At 34.7% G+C, this 21,410-nt stretch overlaps 2 protein-coding genes across 2 annotated transcripts; both read right to left on the bottom strand.

Annotated features, from left to right (window-relative positions):
- Positions 1 to 3: 3 nt before the first annotated feature.
- LOC117337457 lies at positions 4 to 12,290 on the bottom strand. The gene is made up of 13 exons (XM_033898446.1): positions 11,946 to 12,290; positions 11,392 to 11,557; positions 9,522 to 9,677; positions 8,799 to 8,937; positions 8,397 to 8,499; positions 8,156 to 8,251; positions 7,438 to 7,528; positions 6,175 to 6,252; positions 5,710 to 5,801; positions 4,929 to 5,028; positions 3,513 to 3,581; positions 3,203 to 3,297; positions 4 to 2,585 (listed from the first exon to the last, which is right to left on the bottom strand). Exons 1-13 carry the CDS (start codon positions 12,104 to 12,106, stop codon positions 2,168 to 2,170), a joined length of 1,764 nt encoding a protein of 587 aa, XP_033754337.1. The 5' UTR covers positions 12,107 to 12,290; the 3' UTR covers positions 4 to 2,167.
- A 5,674-nt stretch (positions 12,291 to 17,964) lies between these two features.
- LOC117337456 (cilia- and flagella-associated protein 20) lies at positions 17,965 to 20,858 on the bottom strand. Its single transcript, XM_033898445.1, has 5 exons — positions 20,629 to 20,858; positions 19,850 to 19,929; positions 19,422 to 19,533; positions 19,014 to 19,202; positions 17,965 to 18,827 (listed from the first exon to the last, which is right to left on the bottom strand). The coding sequence occupies exons 1-5, from the start codon at positions 20,710 to 20,712 to the stop codon at positions 18,705 to 18,707; spliced, it is 588 nt and encodes a 195-aa protein (XP_033754336.1). The 5' UTR covers positions 20,713 to 20,858; the 3' UTR covers positions 17,965 to 18,704.
- Positions 20,859 to 21,410: the final 552 nt, after the last annotated feature.

Raw genomic sequence — 21,410 nt, 5'->3', positions numbered from 1 at the left:
ATGAAGTTTGAAAGTTTTATTTAAGTTTGCAATATGAGTTTTGAACTGTGTCTCATCTCCATTGGTGAGAGATGGATACCAGTAGCTGAAAACTGAGGGAAATTGAAAAGCTTACAAAGGATAACCATAAGCTGTTAATGCAAGTATTGTGGGACCTTATATACCAGAATGTATGATCATGACTGACCTACAGCTCTATCAAATTGTACCATACTAAAGTGGACTGACCCACAGCTCTTTCAAATCGTACCATACTAAATTGGACTGACCCACATGTACAGCTCTATCAAATTGTACCATACTAAGTTGGACTGACCTACAGCTCTGAGACAAATTGTACCATACTATGAAGTAATTGACTCATAGCGGGGATGAATTGTTGTATCGTAATTTGACTATACATGTTAAATACCTAAATGTGGACAGATTTTGTCCACTTGAACTTAATTGTGCAGAAATGATGGCAATCTTAACAAGATCTGTATAAGGGAATTCTCATTATCGACCAAAATAAATTTTCTGTGTGTTGGTAGGGAAGCACTGTGTTAACTTAAGTTTGAGTTCATTAGTTCAAGAAACTCCCTCACTTTTCTTTTTTACCTTTAAGCCTGCAAAGAAATCCCAAGCAAACTCTCCAATTAGGAAGCATTGAGTGAAGTTCGAGTTTGATCAGTCTATTTGAACTTGAGATATTGTCTGTTAATGTTGACGTGGATGGACAGACGGAATGGTGGTCTGCAGTATTACAGTACGATCTTGATAAGGGGATATTAAAGGTTCTATCACATATGTTGATAACTGAGGTACAGTCAGCATATCACTTGATGGATATTCAAAAATATGGGACATATGCACAATTATGGAGCTGGTTAGGTTGTTTGGAAATCTTATTAAAACTTCCAAAATATTTTTATGAAAAACCAATGATAAAATTGAAATTGTATTCATGCCCCATGATTTTGACAAATGATTGACAGTATAGTTAAAATATAGACAAAATATCCTCTATTTATTAAAGCTGAAACAGAGAAAAGTAGTTTTAGTGATTAATATATGTATCTTCATATCAAACTAGAGTGCTATTAGTTCTCCTTGGAGGCAATAAATATTAAAACTGTATGTAACATTTGAAAAAGTATGTAATAAGAATATAGTCAAACATACAATGATAAAAGGTATTCTGGGGGGGAAATCTAGTAGATAAAATTTCTGAAAATTAACATGGAAAACAAAGGTATACATTAAAAAATTTAAAAGTATTCAAGTTTGGAAAAAATCAAGATAATCAAATTAATTGACAAATGCGGTAAAAATAAAAGTACATATGTTATATAAATGTGTAAGACACTGGCAATAAAGTGCAGGATATCACAGGAATAGTTATATTGTATATTAGTCCTTTGTTGAACAGAATGATTACAGTACATTGTTCAACATGAAAAAAAACTTTTTAGAAGTTTTTACAGAAAAATATAATTTTATCTCTGAATTTAAGTGCTTTGCTATTTCTAAAATTTCATTTTTGAAAATTAAAAAAAAAAACATTACATGTACAACTTTTCAATAAATATGATATAATTTCAGATTACAACAAAAATGGGACTGGATACCTAATGTATATTACTGACCAAACACAGGCCATGAAAGTATTCAACTATGATTTTAGAAATTATTTGAATTACTAAATAATAAATACTACGAGTATCAAATCATGACTCAACACAGATATAACTATATAGAAAAACATGTCTTAATGGATACAAACTCTACGATAATGTCATACATTTCAGCTGTCCTTGATAAATAACAACTGTACACTTCATACTTAAATAATTTGTTGGTTTTTTTTTCATCCTCAGAGCAGAAAACAATTCTTATTTAAATAAATATGACCAATATGTAAACAAGCCAGAAGAACCATGCATATTTATATAATGGTATTTCACAGGAAATATAAAATTGGTGGTTGTACAAAATGTTTACAATTAATAGTTAAAAATGACATAAATATAGTACACTTCCTTATAAATATATAAATTCCTATACAAATTTTAAAAGTTTACAGTAAATAACTGAGCAAGTTTATTAAAATAGCTACACACCAATTCAGATATGGTGATCAGTTGATGTATTTACCCGTGTCTAACAGCCCTACAGACAATCATTATCAATGAGGACTGTCTTCACACTTGTTTAGTTCTGTAGCTGCCATTTTACTTTCAATGGCATTTTCTAATACAGAAAATCGGTTCTCAGTCAGACAAGTTCCACCAGCTGTATCGGTTAATCTTTCTTTTTCCTCGTAAGTATCACTCGAGCTCCCTGGATCATTAGAGTTATCTGCCCCTACTCCAGCTGAGCTTTTGTCACCGTTGGTTTCATTCTCTGAATTGCTATTTGTCTCGCACAGATCACAAGAATCAGTAAAATTGTCAGTCCCTGTTTGATTTGAATGTTTGTCATAGCTTGAATTGTCGCCTGTCTCATGATTATCATCACGCCCTGGATGAGTAGAGTTATCTGCCCCTTTCTTCTTTAGAGCAGAATAATCATCACATTCATGTGTGCTTTGTAGAAATGATTTCCTGGAAATGATTTAAATTCTTCCTTCAATACAATCATAATATAACATGGTATCACAGATCATTACTTATATAAATGATAAATGTGGAGGTTGCAGGATGACATGCCATCATTTTACATACTGAGGTATTTGGCACTTAAGTCACCTCGATAAAATTTAGCATCAATATTTCTTTTAATGTAGGTCAAAATTAAACATATAAGTCACATTAATCCGACGCTTGTACATGACACAGAGTCTTCCAAGACGTACCTATGTATACACAATCCCTTAAAGATAAAATCTGGAGACTTTTTTTTATAGATTAAAACAGGTCATGGTGACCTTCTTTTACTAGTCTTCCCAAGAAGAGAAGGTCACATCACAGGTCAGAGCAATTAACTTTTGGTATGTGACACAATTCTTCCAGAAATGTATCCACACATAAATTTTAGATACCCAGCATGTAAGGAACATCAGAATTATTGTATGCTCTTCTGGCAACCAATTCCTAGTTACCCATGGTAAATGAACACTATCCTTGAACATCATGGATTCATACTACATGTTTTATACAGGTACAGTCTATTCTGAAGTGTTGTTATCAAACCATTCATTACAGAAACAAAATATAATTACCAAACAACAGGGAATTTGTCGGCTATTTCATCCTTTGTAATGGAACCTTCTTCAAATTTCTTCAATGTCCACTGCAAGAACTTGCCACCAAGAGTCTGTTTAAGATATGAAAGATTCAATCTTTTGATATTATGTAAAGCACATATGCTGATTACAGATTTTAGTTTTTAAAATGATAAGCTGTATTCATATCTTGTTTATTTCTTATTAATTAAAGTTAATAATCCAGATTGCTTTCCATGATTGGATTTAATTTTCTTAACCAAGCTCACTCATTGCATTGCTATAGAATTTGAGATATACTATTTACATTCCAGAAGTCGATTACTTCATCATCTAGAGCCAGCCATTTTTGTATCTCCCTCATCCTCTTCTCTACCTGTAAAACAGTAATCTCACTATTTCACTTGATGGAAGATACAAGAACTTTAATGAACAGTTTATGGAATAGACCATAGTTTTATGAACGGTTTATGGAATACACCAAAGTTTAATGAACAGTTTATGAAATAGACCATAGTTTTATGAACGGCTTATGAAATACACCAAAGTTTAATGAACAGTTTATGGAATAGACCATAATTTGATGAACAGTTTATGGTTTGCCCATAGTTGGATGCACAGTTTATGGAATAGACCATAATAATATTATTTTGATGAACAGTTTCTGGAATAGATCTTAATTTGATGAACAGTTTATGGTTTGCCCATAGTTAGATGCACAGTTTATGGAATAGACCATAATAATATTATTTTGATGAACAGTTTCTGGAATAGATCTTAATTTGACAAACAGTTAATGGAATAGAACATAGTTTGTTGAAAAGTTAATGGAATTGGAACATAGTTTCAGAATTTCTATTTGGTCAGAGTTAAAATTGATTGATTGAATCATTTGTTTGGTATGCTCCAGCAATAATCAAGAGCTGTTCCAAAATTATCTGTGTGGGAGGGGAGACACCCCATCCCCATTCAAATACAAAACCTAATTTAGTAAAAGGAATATTAGAAAAACAGCACTTTACTCCCATCCCTCCAACAGAAATAATTCTGGAATAGCCCTAATATCAGTGCCTCCCTCCCCTCCAACAGAGATAATTCTGGAATAGCCCTAATGTCAGTGCCTCCCTCCCCTCCCACAGAGATAATTCTGGAATAGCCCTAATGTCAGTGCCTCCCTCCCCTCCAACAGAGATAATTCTGGAATAGCCCTAATGTCAGTGCCTCCCTCCCCTCCCACAGAGATAATTCTGGAATAGCCCTAATGTCAGTGCCTCCTTCCCCTCCCACAGAGATAAATCTGGAATAGCCCTAATGTCAGTGCCTCCCACCCCTCCAACAGAGATAATTCTGGAATAGCCCTAATGTCAGTGCCTCCCACCCCTCCCACAGAGATAATTCTGGAATAGCCCTAATGTCAGTACCTCCCTCCCCTCCCACAGAGATAATTCTGGAATAGCCCTAATGTCAGTACCTTCCACCCCTCCCACAGAAATAATTCTGGAATAGCCCTAATGTCAGTGCCTCCCTCCCCTTCCACAGAGATAATTCTGGAATAGCCCTAATGTCAGTGCCTCCCTCCCCTCCCACAGAGATAATTCTGGAATAGCCCTAATGTCAGTGCCTCCCTCCCCTCCCACAGAGATAATTCTGGAATAGCCATAATAAGACAGGAGTACATTTCTACACAATTAATAATGAAGTTAACACCATCAAGTGGTCCTACCTTTTTCAGTACTCTGTTGATGGTGAATTGTTCCCTGTATTTAGACTGAGAGATACAGGCAGCTCGGAGTTTTTCCCTGACTGCTCTACACATGATATACCTGGAATCAAATAAGTGTTTTCATTTGATTTTTTATTTTATTTTCATTAAAACAATTAAGGTAATTAGTGTACCACATCACTGACAATGTTCTTATGGTATGGAAACATACCTATCAATTGAAAATAAATTAAAAACAGCATGTTAAAAATAATTTCACAAAAAAAGACCATCAATTTGGTAAAACAATAGTTCTAAACACCTGCTTCCATCCTTCCTAGTACAGAGACAAAACACTAGTCCCAAACACCGGCTTGTCATCCTTCCCAGTACAGAGACAAAATATTAGTCCCTAAAACCAGCTTCTAATCCTTCCCAGTACAGAGACAAAACGCTAGTCCCAAACACCGACTTCTCATCCTTTGTTTTGTCTCTGTACTGGGAAGGATGAGAAGCCAGTGTTTTGGACTAGTGATTTGTCTCTGTACTGGGAAGGATGAGAAGCAGGTGTTTTGGACTAGTGTTTTGGACTAGTAATTTGTCTCTGTACTGGGAAGGATGAGAAGCCGGTGTTTGGGATTGGTGTTTTGTCTCTGTACTGTGAAGGATGAGAAGCTGGTGTTTAGAACTAGTGTTTTGTCTCTGTACTGGGAAGGATGAGAAGCCAGTGTTTGGGACTAGTGTTTTGGATGATTAAGTAATAATTAGATATAGAGCGGAAATACGATAACTATAGCCTCACCACACTGTCTTCTTCTTCAGGAGTCCCATAACTACGCCCTGACTGTCAATGAAATACAATACTTCTCCCTCAAACTGGTACCCTTGTCTGATCTAGGACAAATAATCATACATCATTTTATCTTTGAAAAACAAAACTTTCATACAGCACTAAGTTTTATACTATAAGATGGACTAAACAAGTTGACATGTACGGAATACCTAATTAACTACAGCATATGGCTTTATTATTACAATGTCAAATGTTCAGTTTTATAGTACATGGAGTTACAAACTATACAGCTAGTTTCTCCAACTAGTGTCTGAAATGGTATAATGTATATTTAACAGTTATTGCTGGATTTCTGAGTAAAGCACTGTACAAAATATCAATAAAATACTTCATTTTCAGTCATTATAATACATCTAGTTGAATATGAAGATACAGTAAATATTTTTTAGCTGATTACGACTTTGAAGACATTACCTCCTTCATCCTCCTGTCCAGGTTTGGGATGGCCACTTGGTCATACTTGACTGTCTTCAGACCTAAAGCTTGAGCTATCTGTAGAAAACCATATCACATCTAAACTATTGATGACATCAAGGAGATGAACTATAGAATATTGACGTGTCACCTGAAATATCTAATTCACTAATTTCTGATCAGAAAATTTCGGCAACTTGTTAGTCCAAAGAATGGGATAAAAAGTCTAGAAATAATAAACTAATCATATAGTAAGTTAAACACAATATAGAGCACATGTATTTGAAGTATCACCTGCCCGACCACATGTATTTGAAGTATCACCTGCCCGACCACATATGTTTCTCCGGATATTCCGGTTTCCTGCCACACTAAGACCCCTTGCATACTTCCATCAGGGCCAACGACAGAGATTAATATAAGTTGTATTACTTGTTTCCCGTTATGTATTTGCTATAAAGTAGTATTCCAGATATATGTCACAGTCTCCGACTCTATGATTAGTCCCACCCTGTTTGTAACTCTCCTTGCTGAAAACAATAAAAAGGTCTCTTCCAGCAAGCACATGGCGGGTTCGGGTTGTCTGTGAGACAAAATATTTCTATTAACATACAGTATTTAAGTACACGTATACTCTAAACAGACTAACTCTGACACACTAATAATTAGTACTAAATTTTAACAGATTTAACACAATGAAGTGGAACTCCTATATTACCTTTGATAGCACCTTTATAATTAGGTGAAAGGCTTCCCACGCGAAAGGTGCTACAATAAGATTACTGCTTAATTAAGTGAATATAATTTTTTTCCATTTACAACAATTCCAAAACAAGTTATACCAGCTTATGTAAATCAGTCCTGTGGGCCCAGAAGGAAGTAATGGCGGGTCTTAGTGTAGAAGGAAACCGAAGTACATGGTGAAAACCCAAATGGTTAGGCAGGTGACCCCCATACCATTTCACATCTGATCGGGCAAACAAACCCCAGCCATCTAGGTGACAGGGAATGCGTTTCCACCATGCCACCCGACCATCTGACCACCCGTCCACTCGACCACCCAATAAATATAAATGTAAGACTATGTAAATGAACTAAGTAATAAGTACCTGAATCGTACTGCCTACTATAACATCAAGCTGTTGATACAGGTTCGAACTTACAGAGCAGAAAGCAAATTGTTGACAAACCATAGAATTCAACAATATCACCAACTAAAGTGAGACAAATATAGAAATAAAACTATGAGCAATTTATCCCTACCTCTATACCAATGTGGGGTGGAACAGCTGCAACATCCTCTCCTGACGGGTCAAGGTCACAGCGTGTCCATGTGATGAAGTGTAGCTCTGGACTGAAACAACAATAATATCCTTCAGATTTTTGATACTGTAGGTTCATAGCGAGCATCAAACATGTAATTACAGCTAAACATAGTAAACAAAATTTTATGGTAATATATTTATGATGTAAACGTAACAGACTTCACAGTAACAGATAATCTGATCAAATTTAATGTCAAAGATTAGAACTTTTTCATTTTGTTGTGAGTCACAGACTTAATATTTCCCCTTCCCCTACTGATCCCCAAAAAATCCTGTCTTCTCAGATCCATGAAACTAAAAGAGAATGTAACTTTTTTTTCATAAAACTAAAATACCATGTAACTTTTTTTCTGAATATCAATTTTTTTAAAAGACCAATAAAACATCATTGATTATATTGAAGATAGAATTGTATCGGACATTACATGAGATTACACTGTGATAAAATTGTTCTGTTGTCAAAACAATCAATTTGCTTTCATGGCCCTTTTTTGTAAGTTTTGTTGCCAAACAATTTATGAAGGCATATCATTTTTTTATCAAACTTAAAATAACTTTACTCAAGATGGGAAGAACAGCAAGTGTACTGGAAATATACCACATTTTTTTTCTAATTATCTCCCTTTGACCAATTGGCTATAGTACTCTCTACCTACCCAGACAGGTAAGAAAGATCTTCGACATGTTGGTGGTCAGGTGCAAGGATTTCAAACACACCTGTATATTGACTGATCACCAGGAACTTCAACAGTCTGTACACAAAATAAATTAACACATATTAATGACCAAGTTTCCATCCAGTCTCAGGTATTTTTTCTACATCAAATTCAAGAAATATATTAAACTTTATCTTGTGTTTGTGTAACATGAGAGGATGAGATAATATCAGTGTTTTACCTCTCCTTTTCCTCTGGTTTCATCTTATCTATGGAATCCATGATCGTTGCACACACTTCTCTAGCGATTCTGAAGCGAGGCTCTCCATATTTAGCTATGTCCTCTTCAGGAAGATAAGTATATATATATACTGGTATGAGTCATTTTAATAGAAAAAGTGTGGTATTTTATGGATAAAAACTGTCATAGAAAACTCCCATGACACTTTCAACAAAAATTCAGTAAAACTAATTTTCTTTTTTTTCTTTCAGGAATCTTCATTTTTCCCACATAATTTGTCTGGAGATATCATAATCTTTCCATGTGATTCTACTTTTAATCAACATATAAATAATTATCTGTTAAAATAGGTACAAAATAGATTTTATACTTTTTTTCACATATACAGTAAATATGTTATACCTTTTCTTCTGAACAACATGTGTACATTTTTGGAGCCTCCACACAACACATACTCTCCACCAATCAAACGACAACTCAAATGTGCTGCTTCTCCATTGGCTTTCCTTGTTGCTATGACTACAGAGGCATTATCTAGAGACTAATGTGACAAAATATCAAATATTCCTAAGGAACTGATAACTGTTCTGTCATTGGTCATAAAAAAATGAACAGGATATCTCAAACTCTTACACACTAGATTATCTAGATTATATTTTTATAGCCATATTTATATCACCAATGGTCATAAAAAATGAACAGGATATATCAAACTCTTACACACTAGATTCTATAACCATATTTATATCATCAAAGCATTTCCTTCTTCATTAATATGATAGAACAAGTGAAATATCACAGTATAGTTAATTTAAATATAAATATCACAGTATAGTTAATTTATATAAATATCACAGTATAGTTAATTTATATAAATATCACAGTATAGTTAATTTATATAAATACCAAAGTATAGTTAATTCATATAAATATCACAGTATAGTTAATTTATATAAATATCACAGTTAGTATAGTTAAGTTATATAAATATCATGGTATAGTTCATTTAAATAAATACCATGGTAGAGTTCAATCATATAAATTTCAAAACTTTTTTTTTTTTTTTGGATTCAACAACAGGAAAAATTCAAAATCTTGATGTCAGGATACTAGTACTCTACATACTTTAGTGAAATATTTCTGCCAGACGAATGTGTCTCCACTCTCTCTGTCATCATCATCACCAAGACCCCCTGTAAACTTCTTCATGGCCTGGAGGACACATGATACACCTGTTTCTGTTCCCGATGTCAGATGGAGAAAACAGTTCCCCCTCGCCACCTACAAATATCAGGTCATAATATCATCTACATGAAGAAATGACAGGGCAGAGTATTGTGAGAAACACTGAATATGAGAAGTCCTTTGTCTGAAAGACTAAGTGTATATTGGCAGATCAGTGAGTAAAACCTTTTTTATGTTTCAATTCGTGCACACATTCTCTTTCTATGAAAAGATTGGGGTACACTTATAGGGACAGGTGTATTTATTGGGTTGAATACAGTATCTATAAATAAATACAAGACAATTATGAGATATGTACTGGACAAAATGCTTCATGGACGGATAGACAGATTGAGAGACAGAATGTGAAAAGATCACATTCTAGGTATAGCTTGTGTGTGTATGAATTTGTCAGGTACGTATACCTTGTGTGTGTTTATAGACTTTGTCAGGTAGGTATATCTTGTGTGTTTATACACTTTGTCAGGGGTACTTGTCAGGTAGGTATACCTTGTGTGTTTATACACTTTGTCAGGTAGGTATACCTTGTGTGTGTTTATAGACTTTGTCAGGTAGGTATACCTTGTGTGTTTATACACTTTGTCAGGTAGGTATACCTTGTGTGTTTATAGACTTTGTCAGGTAGGTATACCTTGTGTGTATACTTTGTCAGGTAGGTATACCTTGTGTATATAGACTTTGTCAGGTAGGTATACCTTGTGTGTTTATAGACTTTGTCAGGTAGGTATACCTTGTGTATATAGACTTTGTTAGGTAGGTATACCTTGTTTATAGACTTTGTCAGGTAGGTATACCTTGTGTGTATACTTTGTCAGGTAGGTATACCTTATGTGTGTGTTTATAGACTTTGTCAGATGAGGTATACCTTATTTATTTATGAATTGGAATCTGAACTGAGTCTATCATTGGCGACCAGGTAGAGCATCCGGTTAGTGTTCAGAAGTCCCAGGTTCAAACTCTGTTATGACCGTGCATTTTTCTACTCCTCTTACATTTACAGACTTTGTCAGGTAGGTATACCTTGTGTATATAGACTTTGTCAGGTAGGTATACCTTGTGTGTATACTTTGTCAGGTAGGTATACCTTGTGTGTATACTTTGTCAGGTAGGTATACCTTGTGTGTTTATAGACTTTGTCAGGTAGGTATACCTTGTGTGTTTATAGACTTTGTCAGGTAGGTATACCTTGTGTGTTTATACTCTTTGTCAGGTAGGTATACCTTGTGTATATAGACTTTGTCAGGTAGGTATACCTTGTGTGTATACTTTGTCAGGTAGTTATACCTTGTGTGTGTTTATAGACTTTGTCAGGTAGGTATACCTTATGTATATAGACTTTGTCAGGTAGGTATACCTTGTGTGTTTATAGACTTTGTCAGGTAGGTATACCTTATGTATATAGACTTTGTCAGGTAGGTATACCTTGTGTGTGTTTATAGACTTTGTCAGGTAGGTATACCTTATGTATATAGACTTTGTCAGGTAGGTATACCTTGTGTGTTTATAGACTTTGTCAGGTAGGTATACCTTGTGTGTTTATAGACTTTGTCAGGTAGGTATACCTTGTGTGTTTATAGACTTTGTCACGTAGGTATACCTTGTGTGTTTATAGACTTTGTCAGGTAGGTATACCTTGTGTGTTTATACACTTTGTCAGGTGGGGTATACCTTGTGTGTTTATAGACTTTGTCAGGTGGGGTATGCCTTGTGTTGAGAGACTTTGTGTTTAGAGACTTTGTGAGCAAAATACCTTGCGTCTGATGAGGTCATTGTTGTCATATATCGCATCGTCTGGCCCTCTAGAAAACACCTTGACATCCACCAATTCTCCCTCTATTCCTTCTGGCAACACACCTACAGGGACGCTGGCTCTCACACACCTGAGCTTGGATTCATGTCGTGCCCAAAACAACCACCTAACATAAGATATATGAAAGCAATGATGACGTTATAAATATAAATGACAAATGTACACAAAGTTTTTATTTAACCATATATTAATTAAATCAGAGACATATATATATATGTCTCTGATAAAATACATACACTTTTAAATATATATATTATTTAAAATTCGAACAAATACAATAAAATATATAGGGTGTAACTCACTCTACTGTCCTTTATACCTGTCAACCCATTCAATGTTTCGATGAGTCTAAAATTTGTCATTCCAAAATTATTTTATGGCAGATCTAAAGTATATATTGGTTACCAAGTACAGCATTAGAGTTACTTCCCTTCCACTAGTCGCGTTCATGCAATGTTCTAAATGAAGTCATTGGCAGAAAGAAAGCAACATACTTTTCAGCCTGTCCGTGGTCCTTCTTATTTCGCTTCGATGTCGAACTTTCAAAAAGTGATTTCAGGAACACATCGGTCTCTTTATAACACGGATTCCCGTCCAACTTCTCTACGATGGACTGCCGGAGTTGATCATGGTCTCCCGTTCCAGAGGAGGCCATCTCACTTTACTTGTATCAGATGTTGATCTGTGTCCGCCAAATTTTGCATTACTTCCAGTGATGCAATCCTTGATTATACAAAATAATTTGAACCCACGTCTGCCTACTACGCTCGAGTAACTGTGCAACACCAGTCGTATCCCTAGACCGGAAGTGGGCGTGGCCTCTGTTAACGTAAACAACTACACATGTGCGAGTAGGAGTCCTGTCTTGTCTCTGCTTCCTGGATACCGTAAACAAAGAGCTTTGAGCATGATATCATGAGTTTACTAAACATCATAAACAATACCCACGATGCATTTATCTTTGCATACTATGCGTATAAAGTATACACTTCAATCAACCAGATGAATTCGATATCAACCAGGGAAAGAAATCAAATAGTGTGGGTTCGTTTTTGTTTTATTTCTGGGCCTAACAGTTAACAAATTAACTTTGTATAAGTAGATCTATTCTGACTGTCGACTCCCTCGCTGTGACTCAAGATATATTGATTTCAAATATGTAAGGTGAATCCGATATCTGATACTTATTTGGTGAATCAAAATCTTTTTTTTTTTCCCCCCATTTTGATGGGATCATACCCAGATGAACGAATCCACGCGAACTTGTGACGAGGGGAAATCATCAAAGACTTCCTGTTACTCATCCTTTTGATTGATTATTTAAACTCATGTTATTATATATTTACAATTCAGACGTCCCAAGCGTTTCTCTACATATGTACGTGCACGCACGCAACATATGTAAACTGTTTATTGGTAGGTAAGGATACACAACGACCTAGCTATCTGCCTTTTACGACAAGATTGATACAGAGTCTGGTTAACAGTCTAATACCGTTTGATTTCCATTCTGCTATGTATCGTACTCGTCACCAAATGTGCAAGACAATTAAAAGTGAACTCCAAAACAGTAGTTTTGTTTATTAATCATTTTAAATTACAGGAGACAATAACAGCAGCTAGGCGACTGACATATCACACTGATCCCAATCAGACCCGCTCTGCATACTGATCTCCATAGTAACGTAAACACTATACACTGCACGTGTTGCTGTCAAGAATGAGCACGATCGATTTTTAGTTAAGGGATTGGATAGTTAATAAATAAATCAGGAAATTACTCGTTCTGAATGTAATAAATGTATGTTGTTTTATACTATTTATTCTATGACATGTAAAGCTTTAAAAAAAAAGTACCACAGTATAACATACACTTTTAAATTAATATTAATTTTTAATAGGGTGTACATTTACTGATAATTATAATTGTTTTTAATAAAAGAACTTATTTGTCTGATTTCCAACCTAGTCAAAGCCGATATGCTGTACGAGGAAATTGTTAATTCGCCCCGAGCCCACAGTTTGACACCAGTTTCCAACACAGTTCCATATATAGTTTATATATAATACATATATGGACCATGGATTGGGAATCGGTTTCAAGTCCCTGTATCCAAGCTGTATCCTGACCAGATAGTGCCTGGTGATAGGTGCTACATCACGGCCCCATAGTTATCCGATCTGTTGACTATACTGATACAAAGCAATAAGCAAATAAAACAGACATGCTTTTATAAACTCAAGAGAAATGTGTTACCATGGTATCGTATGGTTATTGTAATAACTATATCTTGGTGAACTTTTAATGAAGGCTCAATTTATTTTTACATGGATCATTGACACTGTAGGGATCATTCCGCTCTCTATACAGTTTAATGATAATAATAAATCTTTAGTTTATCTTTATTTGGCTAATGCATAATCTACATAGCAACATATTTAATATTAGAAGCAATCATCTTCAATAACAAACATCATAAGTAATATCCATCGCCATCAACATCAATAAGACAGTCATCGTCAGTACACATTGTAAGGAGCATATATATTTAATAGTGTGAATCTCTGTTTATAATGAAACAGTTCGTTACAACTTGTGAAATTCTGTCAAAAATCAATTCATCTTTTTTTTAAATGCATTTATTTAACAATAGACTGTCTGGCATTTAAAATGAGGTCGACCATAGGGTCGAGGTTAAAAACCAATGCTCAGTGAGTCGACACGAATTATGTCATATATTAATTTCACACTTGGACTATAACCAACACTTAGGCCAACGTACGTGCAAGATTGAGAATCAAAAACCTATACTGTACAGCATATCAGAAATTATCAAAACAAAGGAACATACCCAACCGACACGACCATTCAAGGCTTCTGTATCAAAGTGTTATGGCGTTTGTTTTTAATATGTTTTCCAAGAAATGCTCCTTTATACATAAAGACGTTATCTTAGAACCACTAAATCAGCTCAATTTGTGATTTAAATATACACATTGATGTTTCTCTACTTGACAACAAAATAGAAGTGCCGGTTCGTACCTGTATGTGTACATAAGTCGTGTTGTAAGCAGGGAGAACCTGTGGTGTCCACAGAGTGAACGTGCTACCGTACAATTAAGATAAGGAAACTGTCAATATATATTACACACACTACATGTATACAGTCAGATACTGTGTAGCTGTTCTCGAACACACGGCCTAACAGTTATACCTCTGTTTCCTCGATTGTCAGACTGCCAGTTTGTCCTCCGGTTAAAGAATGATATCTAATGCATCATGTTACTATTAACTATAATACGTCCATAACTAATGTCAAATGTGTGGTTGTAAGCTTAAATCACGTAAAGCTTGGTATTCATTAAAAAAAAATACAAAAGTTAATTTCCTACAATTTCGGTTGCATGATTTTCTGTTTTCAATGCATAAAACGTGTACATTAAATGTCTCCAGTTAAATCAGATTAAAAGTGAAGTGTGCGATTTTAGTAGTTACCTATATACTTGAACATGAGATTTATAAGTAAATTAACGTCGATAAGTTTTCATGCCATTGACCGTTTTGTTCGTCACTATCTTAACATAACATGCAGTGGCTGTCCAGAGTCACCTAACACCCTAATCCGAAGGTTTCTTTGTTTTATTTAAACATTCATATTGGCCGATCCTATTTTAAAATCAGAAACATTTAAAAATTAAGCATTGCTGGGTCCACACATAAACTAGTCTTGATAATACCGATTATCAGCCATAACTCGTCTGATATATACTAATTTAGTAGCTAATGTACCCAGCTGTCCTAGTTATATTTAGATAGCTGTCATTATAGCTATTACCCCAAGTTTTACCTAAATGGGACAGAGAATGGTACAGAAGCTAGTCCCAGGTCTTGTTTAACTGTCCTAGTAATGCTGGGTCAGAGAGGGCAGTTATCATAGCTTCGGTCTCAGGTTAAACCTAGCCCGAGTTTTCTCTGGCCCTGACACCATGTCTGGTATAGGGCCCCTACACCAGACATGGTATCAGGGCCAGAGGAAACTCGGGCTAGTTTAACCTAGCTTTCCTAGTTGTGCCCGGGTGGCACAGTGGTAACACACTTGTCTTTCACTTAGGTGTTCAGGGTTCGATTCCTCGATCCAACATGAAAAGGTATGAGGTCACCTGCCCGACAATGTGGGTTTTTCTCTGGTTTCCTCCCACATTAAGACCTCTCACGTGCTTCCATATGGGCCAATGAGACTGATTAATATAAGTTGGTATTACTTGTTTCCCAATATGTAGTTGTAAAATAAATAAAGTTTACATGTTATACTCAGGACAAAAACTAGATACCATATTTACTGTCCCAGGTTTTATCTAGCTGTCCTAGTTATACTCGGAACAGAGAATGGTTACCATAGCTATGTCCCAGGTTACTATCTAGCTGTCCTAGTTATACTCGGAACAGAGAATGGTCCCAGTTTTTATCTAGCTGTCCTAGTTATACTCGGAACAGAGAATGGTTACCATAGCTATGTCCCGGGTTACTATCTGGCTGTCCTAGTTATACTCGGAACAGAGAATGGTTACCATAGCTATGTCCTGGGTTACTATCTGGCTGTCCTAGTTCTACTCGGAACAGAGAATGGTTACCATAGCTATGTCCCGGGTTACTATCTGGCTGTCCTAGTTATACTCGGAACAGAGAATGGTTACCATAGCTATGTCCCGGGTTACTATCTGGCTGTCCTAGTTATACTCGGAACAGAGAATGGTTACCATAGCTATGTCCCAGGTTACTATCTAGCTGTCCTAGTTATACTCGGAACAGAGAATGGTTACTATAGCTATGTCCCGGGTTACTATCTAGCTGTCCTAGTTATACTCGGAACAGAGAATGGTTACCATAGCTATGTCCCAGGTTTTATGTAGCTGTCCTAGTCATACTCGGATCAGAGAATGGTTACTATAGTTAGTGTTAGATCTTTTAGAGATAAATTATTTCAAAAATTTCCTCTGAATTTTCTGATGCCATATATTATTGGAATGAAATTGGTCATACATTTCTTATAATTGATTTTGTTATTGATGTAATGGTACAATTTAATCTCTGCAGAGTATTATTGAAATATGTTCATGTCTATCCAGTATAGAAGTTCTTAGTGTCATCATTACCAACTTTCTTGGAAATATTTCCAATTGCAAATACAGCAAATTATTTTGATAAAAAATATGACTGCATTATGAAATAATTAAGTTATGATATATTTGTTGTAAAACAAGAATTGAGCATAAAACATGTCTCATCTGCCTCACTATAGTAAGCAACTTTGTAAAATGTATTATCCAAGTTGATGAAGTGATATGTCAGCACCTCCCAATTCCTCAAAATTGGCCTATAAAATATGACATTTTCACCCAACACATCACTCTTCCAGAGAAATGAGAAGAAAATACTTCTTATTCATTACAGAACTTTCTCCAATATTTGGAACTGGTGGGTTGAGATGCTCGTACAACAATGTAAATATATTCCAGGTTTGGTTGAAATAACATTGGTATCTTCTGAGAATAACTTTTAAAAGCGCAGTTTCTCAGCATCCCTAATTACTATTTACTAGATCATGATTCTGTGTGATGGCTTTCTTGGAATGTCCACTATTTGATACCAAGTTTGATTAAAGTAAGAATTTATACTAGTTTTGGGAATCACTATATAATTTTCATGATCGATCATCAACATTTCTTGAATGATGGATGACCAGTTAACAGAAAGGGAAATATCAGCCAAAACATTAACAAAATAGGGGAAAATGTTGTGGATGTGTTTTAAGGCATCTAGCAATCTTTTAAAATGCTGTTTTAATGCATTCTTATTTCAATTTACCAGTGATATTGTTCATTTATTAATTATTGAAGTTGGCTATAAACTTTGAAAAATTCCATGTTATATTCCAACCATGATCGATTATTCATAGAGGTATAACGACTAATCTTTGATTAATCGGATCAACACTAATTTATACATTTGGAGCAATAGATCTAAATGCCAAAGTGCAATGTTTATGTCATCATTAGATTAGTAACCTCATAGTCTCCCTTTCATGATATTTTGACCAAGACAAAAATGAAATATGTATATTTGAAGTCGAGTCACTTTCTCCCACAGATTAATCTATTGATATAGAAACCATTTTAAGGGTTTTTTTAGCGTTTAAAATTGTTATCTTCGTGCATCAGTAGCCATATAACTGATGGTAAAACAGATTTTAGTATTGAAATTTACAGCACAAGCACTTTGACCAATAAGCTATATAAAAACTTTCATGGTTTGTTTGAAAGTTTAATGCTCATGTTTTCAACTTACATTGATCACTTTGTTTGGGTTTTGTAATGAAGTTTTTTCCTTTTGTTTTTAACTAAAATGTATATTTCAATAAAAGAAAGGATTTTCCCCATCAAAGACAAAGTGCTTGGGACTGCAAAAGCCAAGTAAGAATCTGCTATTGAAAAACAACAAATATGAGCGAGTAGTATATTTGGCATGTATGTACATCAATATACAATTTATTTACTATATAAGTATTTACAAGTTGATCATAATGTGTAGTAACATTTGAAATATTACCATGACTTGGATTGTAATGAGATTTTTCTGTGATGAAACGTTGGGACATACGTTAAACAAGTTTTAACAAGTAATCTGGTATATATTGCAACATATCCCCAACTGAATACAAGACACCTAGATTCATTCCTATTTATCTTTATTCCAACAATTATCTAATTTCCTTCTTCTGGCGGAAGTTCACTTATTCCAAATTCAGCATTATCATGATAGTCATTCTCCAATTAACTGCAGTTGCTTGCCGAAAGTATTCCTGAGATTGTTCTGTTCATTTTGTGGAGAAAGGACAAGTTTCAATATGGCTGTTCAGTGCCTTCAGTAGCACTCGACAACGGGCAGGTACATGGAAATAAATGTAATATGAACACTTCAGAATGGCCATGGCATTGGTATTTGTTCAGTTTACAAGACAGCACTATGTTCGGGTACCATCTTTTGCATCCTTATTCCATACCGAATATGTGTAACACTGGCAGAATTACTGCTCAATGACATTCGATTCCAGCCATACCCGATGATCATACTGCTCGATATATTTCATCTTCCTAATTTCTTTTCACATTGTTGTTCTTCTAGTTCTTGAGTAGCATTTTTGAAATTTGTTGCATATATATATACAATGTCAATGTTTAATGTCAGAATGATGTTATTTACTAACTCCCCCCTTTGCTTGTACTGGTAGGTATAATTTGAATTCTGCTGGTAATTCATCTTCTGAATAAAGTCTGTCTGAGAAGTACACACGACGGATTCTGCAGTTTGCATGAATCTGAAATACAAATAAAAAGAAATGGTTAGTGATAATGTCTTATTTGTACAATCAATATACAATTTTCCAACCATATGATATGAATGTGTCAAACAATCACATTATTTCATTCTTACAGGGATCTGTTGTTCTAGTGTAATTTTTTATTCTCAAAATATCCAAGATCAAAACTCAATCTAAACTCACCTGAACCCTAAGTGTTTCAATGTAATTTGTTCCATAAGCTCTTCGTGTGAAATCTGACAAGTTGAACTGAATCTGATTCCAGCCGTCATCCAACCTCATTGGCATGGTACAGATGAAAGGTTTCACTCTCGTTGTGCTCTGGTAGTTACTTGCTCGGAATCGCCTCCGCACATTTTTGTCATCTAGAACCTGATATCATAAAAATAATATATAATTAAATCTTTGGAAACAAATGAAACAAGATAAAGGCTATTATTTTATTGATCGAAAAATTGCTATTTGTCAATTATATGTATATGAAAGAAAATAAATATTTAGTTTCTGTGTTTTGAAAGGGAATCAAATGAAAACCTCACAAAGCCCTGCTGAATCTAAATTTAAAGTATAAATCTTGCAATAATTACGCACCTGTACTTCAAATGTGAAATATTTCTTGAGATTTTTGATGATCATGACCAAGAATGGGAGTTTGATACCCAGTGTTTTCTTTGGATCTGCTGGACATGTGATGTATGTTGTGCTGTAAATGATATCAATGCTCATTATATAACAGATAACAATTCATAGATAATTAAAAACTTAAATGTAAAATAACTAGATGTATCCTGTCTCTTTTTATTCATCTAATAGAGCTTTCAAAATATATTTCTGATACACATGTGTGTAAACTTTGAAAGTCTTCATAATGAACTATTTCATTCACAATATCATACAATCACGTTCTGCAGCAACTAAGTACTGTCTTAATTTAATGGTATGAAGACCCATTATTTTACATCTTTAACTACAGGGGAGATAACTCTCCGATATAATAATTTTGATATATTGACACTTACCTTACATTTGTACCAACAATTTCTAATACTAGGGACTGGATGTCGTTGTCTGTGATACGTTTTATGTGACCATTTCGCACCTAAAAGCAATAATAACTCAAATTAAAACAAAATATTTCAAAAGGTTGTCGAAAACGAGATAAACAAAAAATTGCAAATGGCGGATCACATCATAGCAACGGGAACATTACCGTACATTTCATCGGTTAAATGGTAAATAACTTGAAAATACTCGTGATAAACATAATGACAACGCGTTAATATTATTAAATCGATGTTAAATGTTAAATTTATAATGCTACATTTTAACAAAATCTTAACAGTACCTGCCGATGGAGCACACGTGTGCAAATTAGTCTACGTGCCAGGGCAAGTATGTAATTTTTCATCATTAAATCAATGTTTATACATTCATTCTTTTGATTTTAATTGATTAGCTTAATTATTTAATCAGGACATAGACATAAAATGTGTGTACGGCTTAAACTATTGTACACGAAGCCATACAATGTAAGCAATACACAATGAAAACAGTGCGAATGCCACTTCCGTTTATGTAAAATCGCATCATTTTTCATTTAACGTCGATTAAAATACCGATTGGCAAATTTCTATATAAACACAAGTATGTCAGCAATGTTGACGTGAAATAATTCAGTTCATTATTAACATCAATCAATTAAATATGAAGTAAAGAAGCACCCGATGCACTTGTTGCCAGCCATGTCACTATGGCGATTGACTGATAACTGTCTTTCACACAAAGATGATTTCCTTACCTTTTTGTCCCAAATCTGTAAGGGTTTACTTCCAATACTGTATAGTATTGATAAGAAGCCACTCTGAAATGTGTTCTTGAACATTTTTAAAAACTTAAAATTACACTAAGATGTATCAAAACAGTACTTCTGGACCACCGACAATCATAGGTCCTGCTACCTCGATGTTCACGTTGTTAAGTGATAGACTGACTGTGTGTAGCTAGACTTAGCAAGTTGTCAAGGGCGGTAAGAAGGCTGCGCATGAATATAGTTGCCATGCATGTATCCAAGGTACTACGCAGCTTTTTGCAATCAAACTCTTTAACAAAATTATCATGATACAATATCGATTTATTACTTATGAAAATATATATAACATGATATATATAGATGATGATAATAATCATTTAAGCAAATAACCTCGGTGCTATTTAAAAACATTAATTTCCGGTAAAGGTTGTGCTTCGTTCTTCCGGTTAAAATCTCTGTACTATATAGGTACTCGAGTACAAACAAATCAGTCTATGCTAGACCTTACATGGGACATGTCGCTGTACTTAACGCTTCATAAAAACATTCAGTGTGTTTGTTTTTAAAGTAACAAGGATTGCAACATCTTGTCTTGAGCTCGGACACTACAGTAGTAGGCCTATATACCGATGGTAACTAGACTACTTAGACAGTTTCTAGATACAAGATTTCTTCTTAGATCTAAATTTTATAACCGCCTTCAACAAGTTGAAGATTTAAAAGTTCTTTATTTATTTTAAGGCGGTTGAATTATCGAATCAATTTTTAGA

This window comes from Pecten maximus, chromosome 11, assembly GCF_902652985.1.
Source record: "Pecten maximus chromosome 11, xPecMax1.1, whole genome shotgun sequence".
Classification (NCBI taxonomy): domain Eukaryota; kingdom Metazoa; phylum Mollusca; class Bivalvia; order Pectinida; family Pectinidae; genus Pecten; species Pecten maximus.
This window is presented reverse-complemented; position numbering and strand designations above follow the sequence as displayed.

Coding starts and splice junctions, on each gene's coding strand:
- LOC117337456 (XM_033898445.1), bottom strand. CDS start 20,712: ATGTTCAAGAACACATTTCAGAGTGGCTTCTTATCAATACTATACAGT. Junction 19,534..19,849: donor ATTGTTGGTACAAATGTAAG/GTAAGTGTCAAT, acceptor TATCATTTACAG/CACAACATACATCACATGTC. Junction 19,203..19,421: donor ATTTCACATTTGAAGTACAG/GTGCGTAATTAT, acceptor TTATGATATCAG/GTTCTAGATGACAAAAATGT.
- LOC117337457 (XM_033898446.1), bottom strand. CDS start 12,106: ATGGCCTCCTCTGGAACGGGAGACCATGATCAACTCCGGCAGTCCATC. Junction 8,500..8,798: donor CATGTTGTTCAGAAGAAAAG/GTATAACATATT, acceptor ATCTTCCTGAAG/AGGACATAGCTAAATATGGA. Junction 6,253..7,437: donor CACCCCACATTGGTATAGAG/GTAGGGATAAAT, acceptor GGTTTTCTACAG/ATAGCTCAAGCTTTAGGTCT.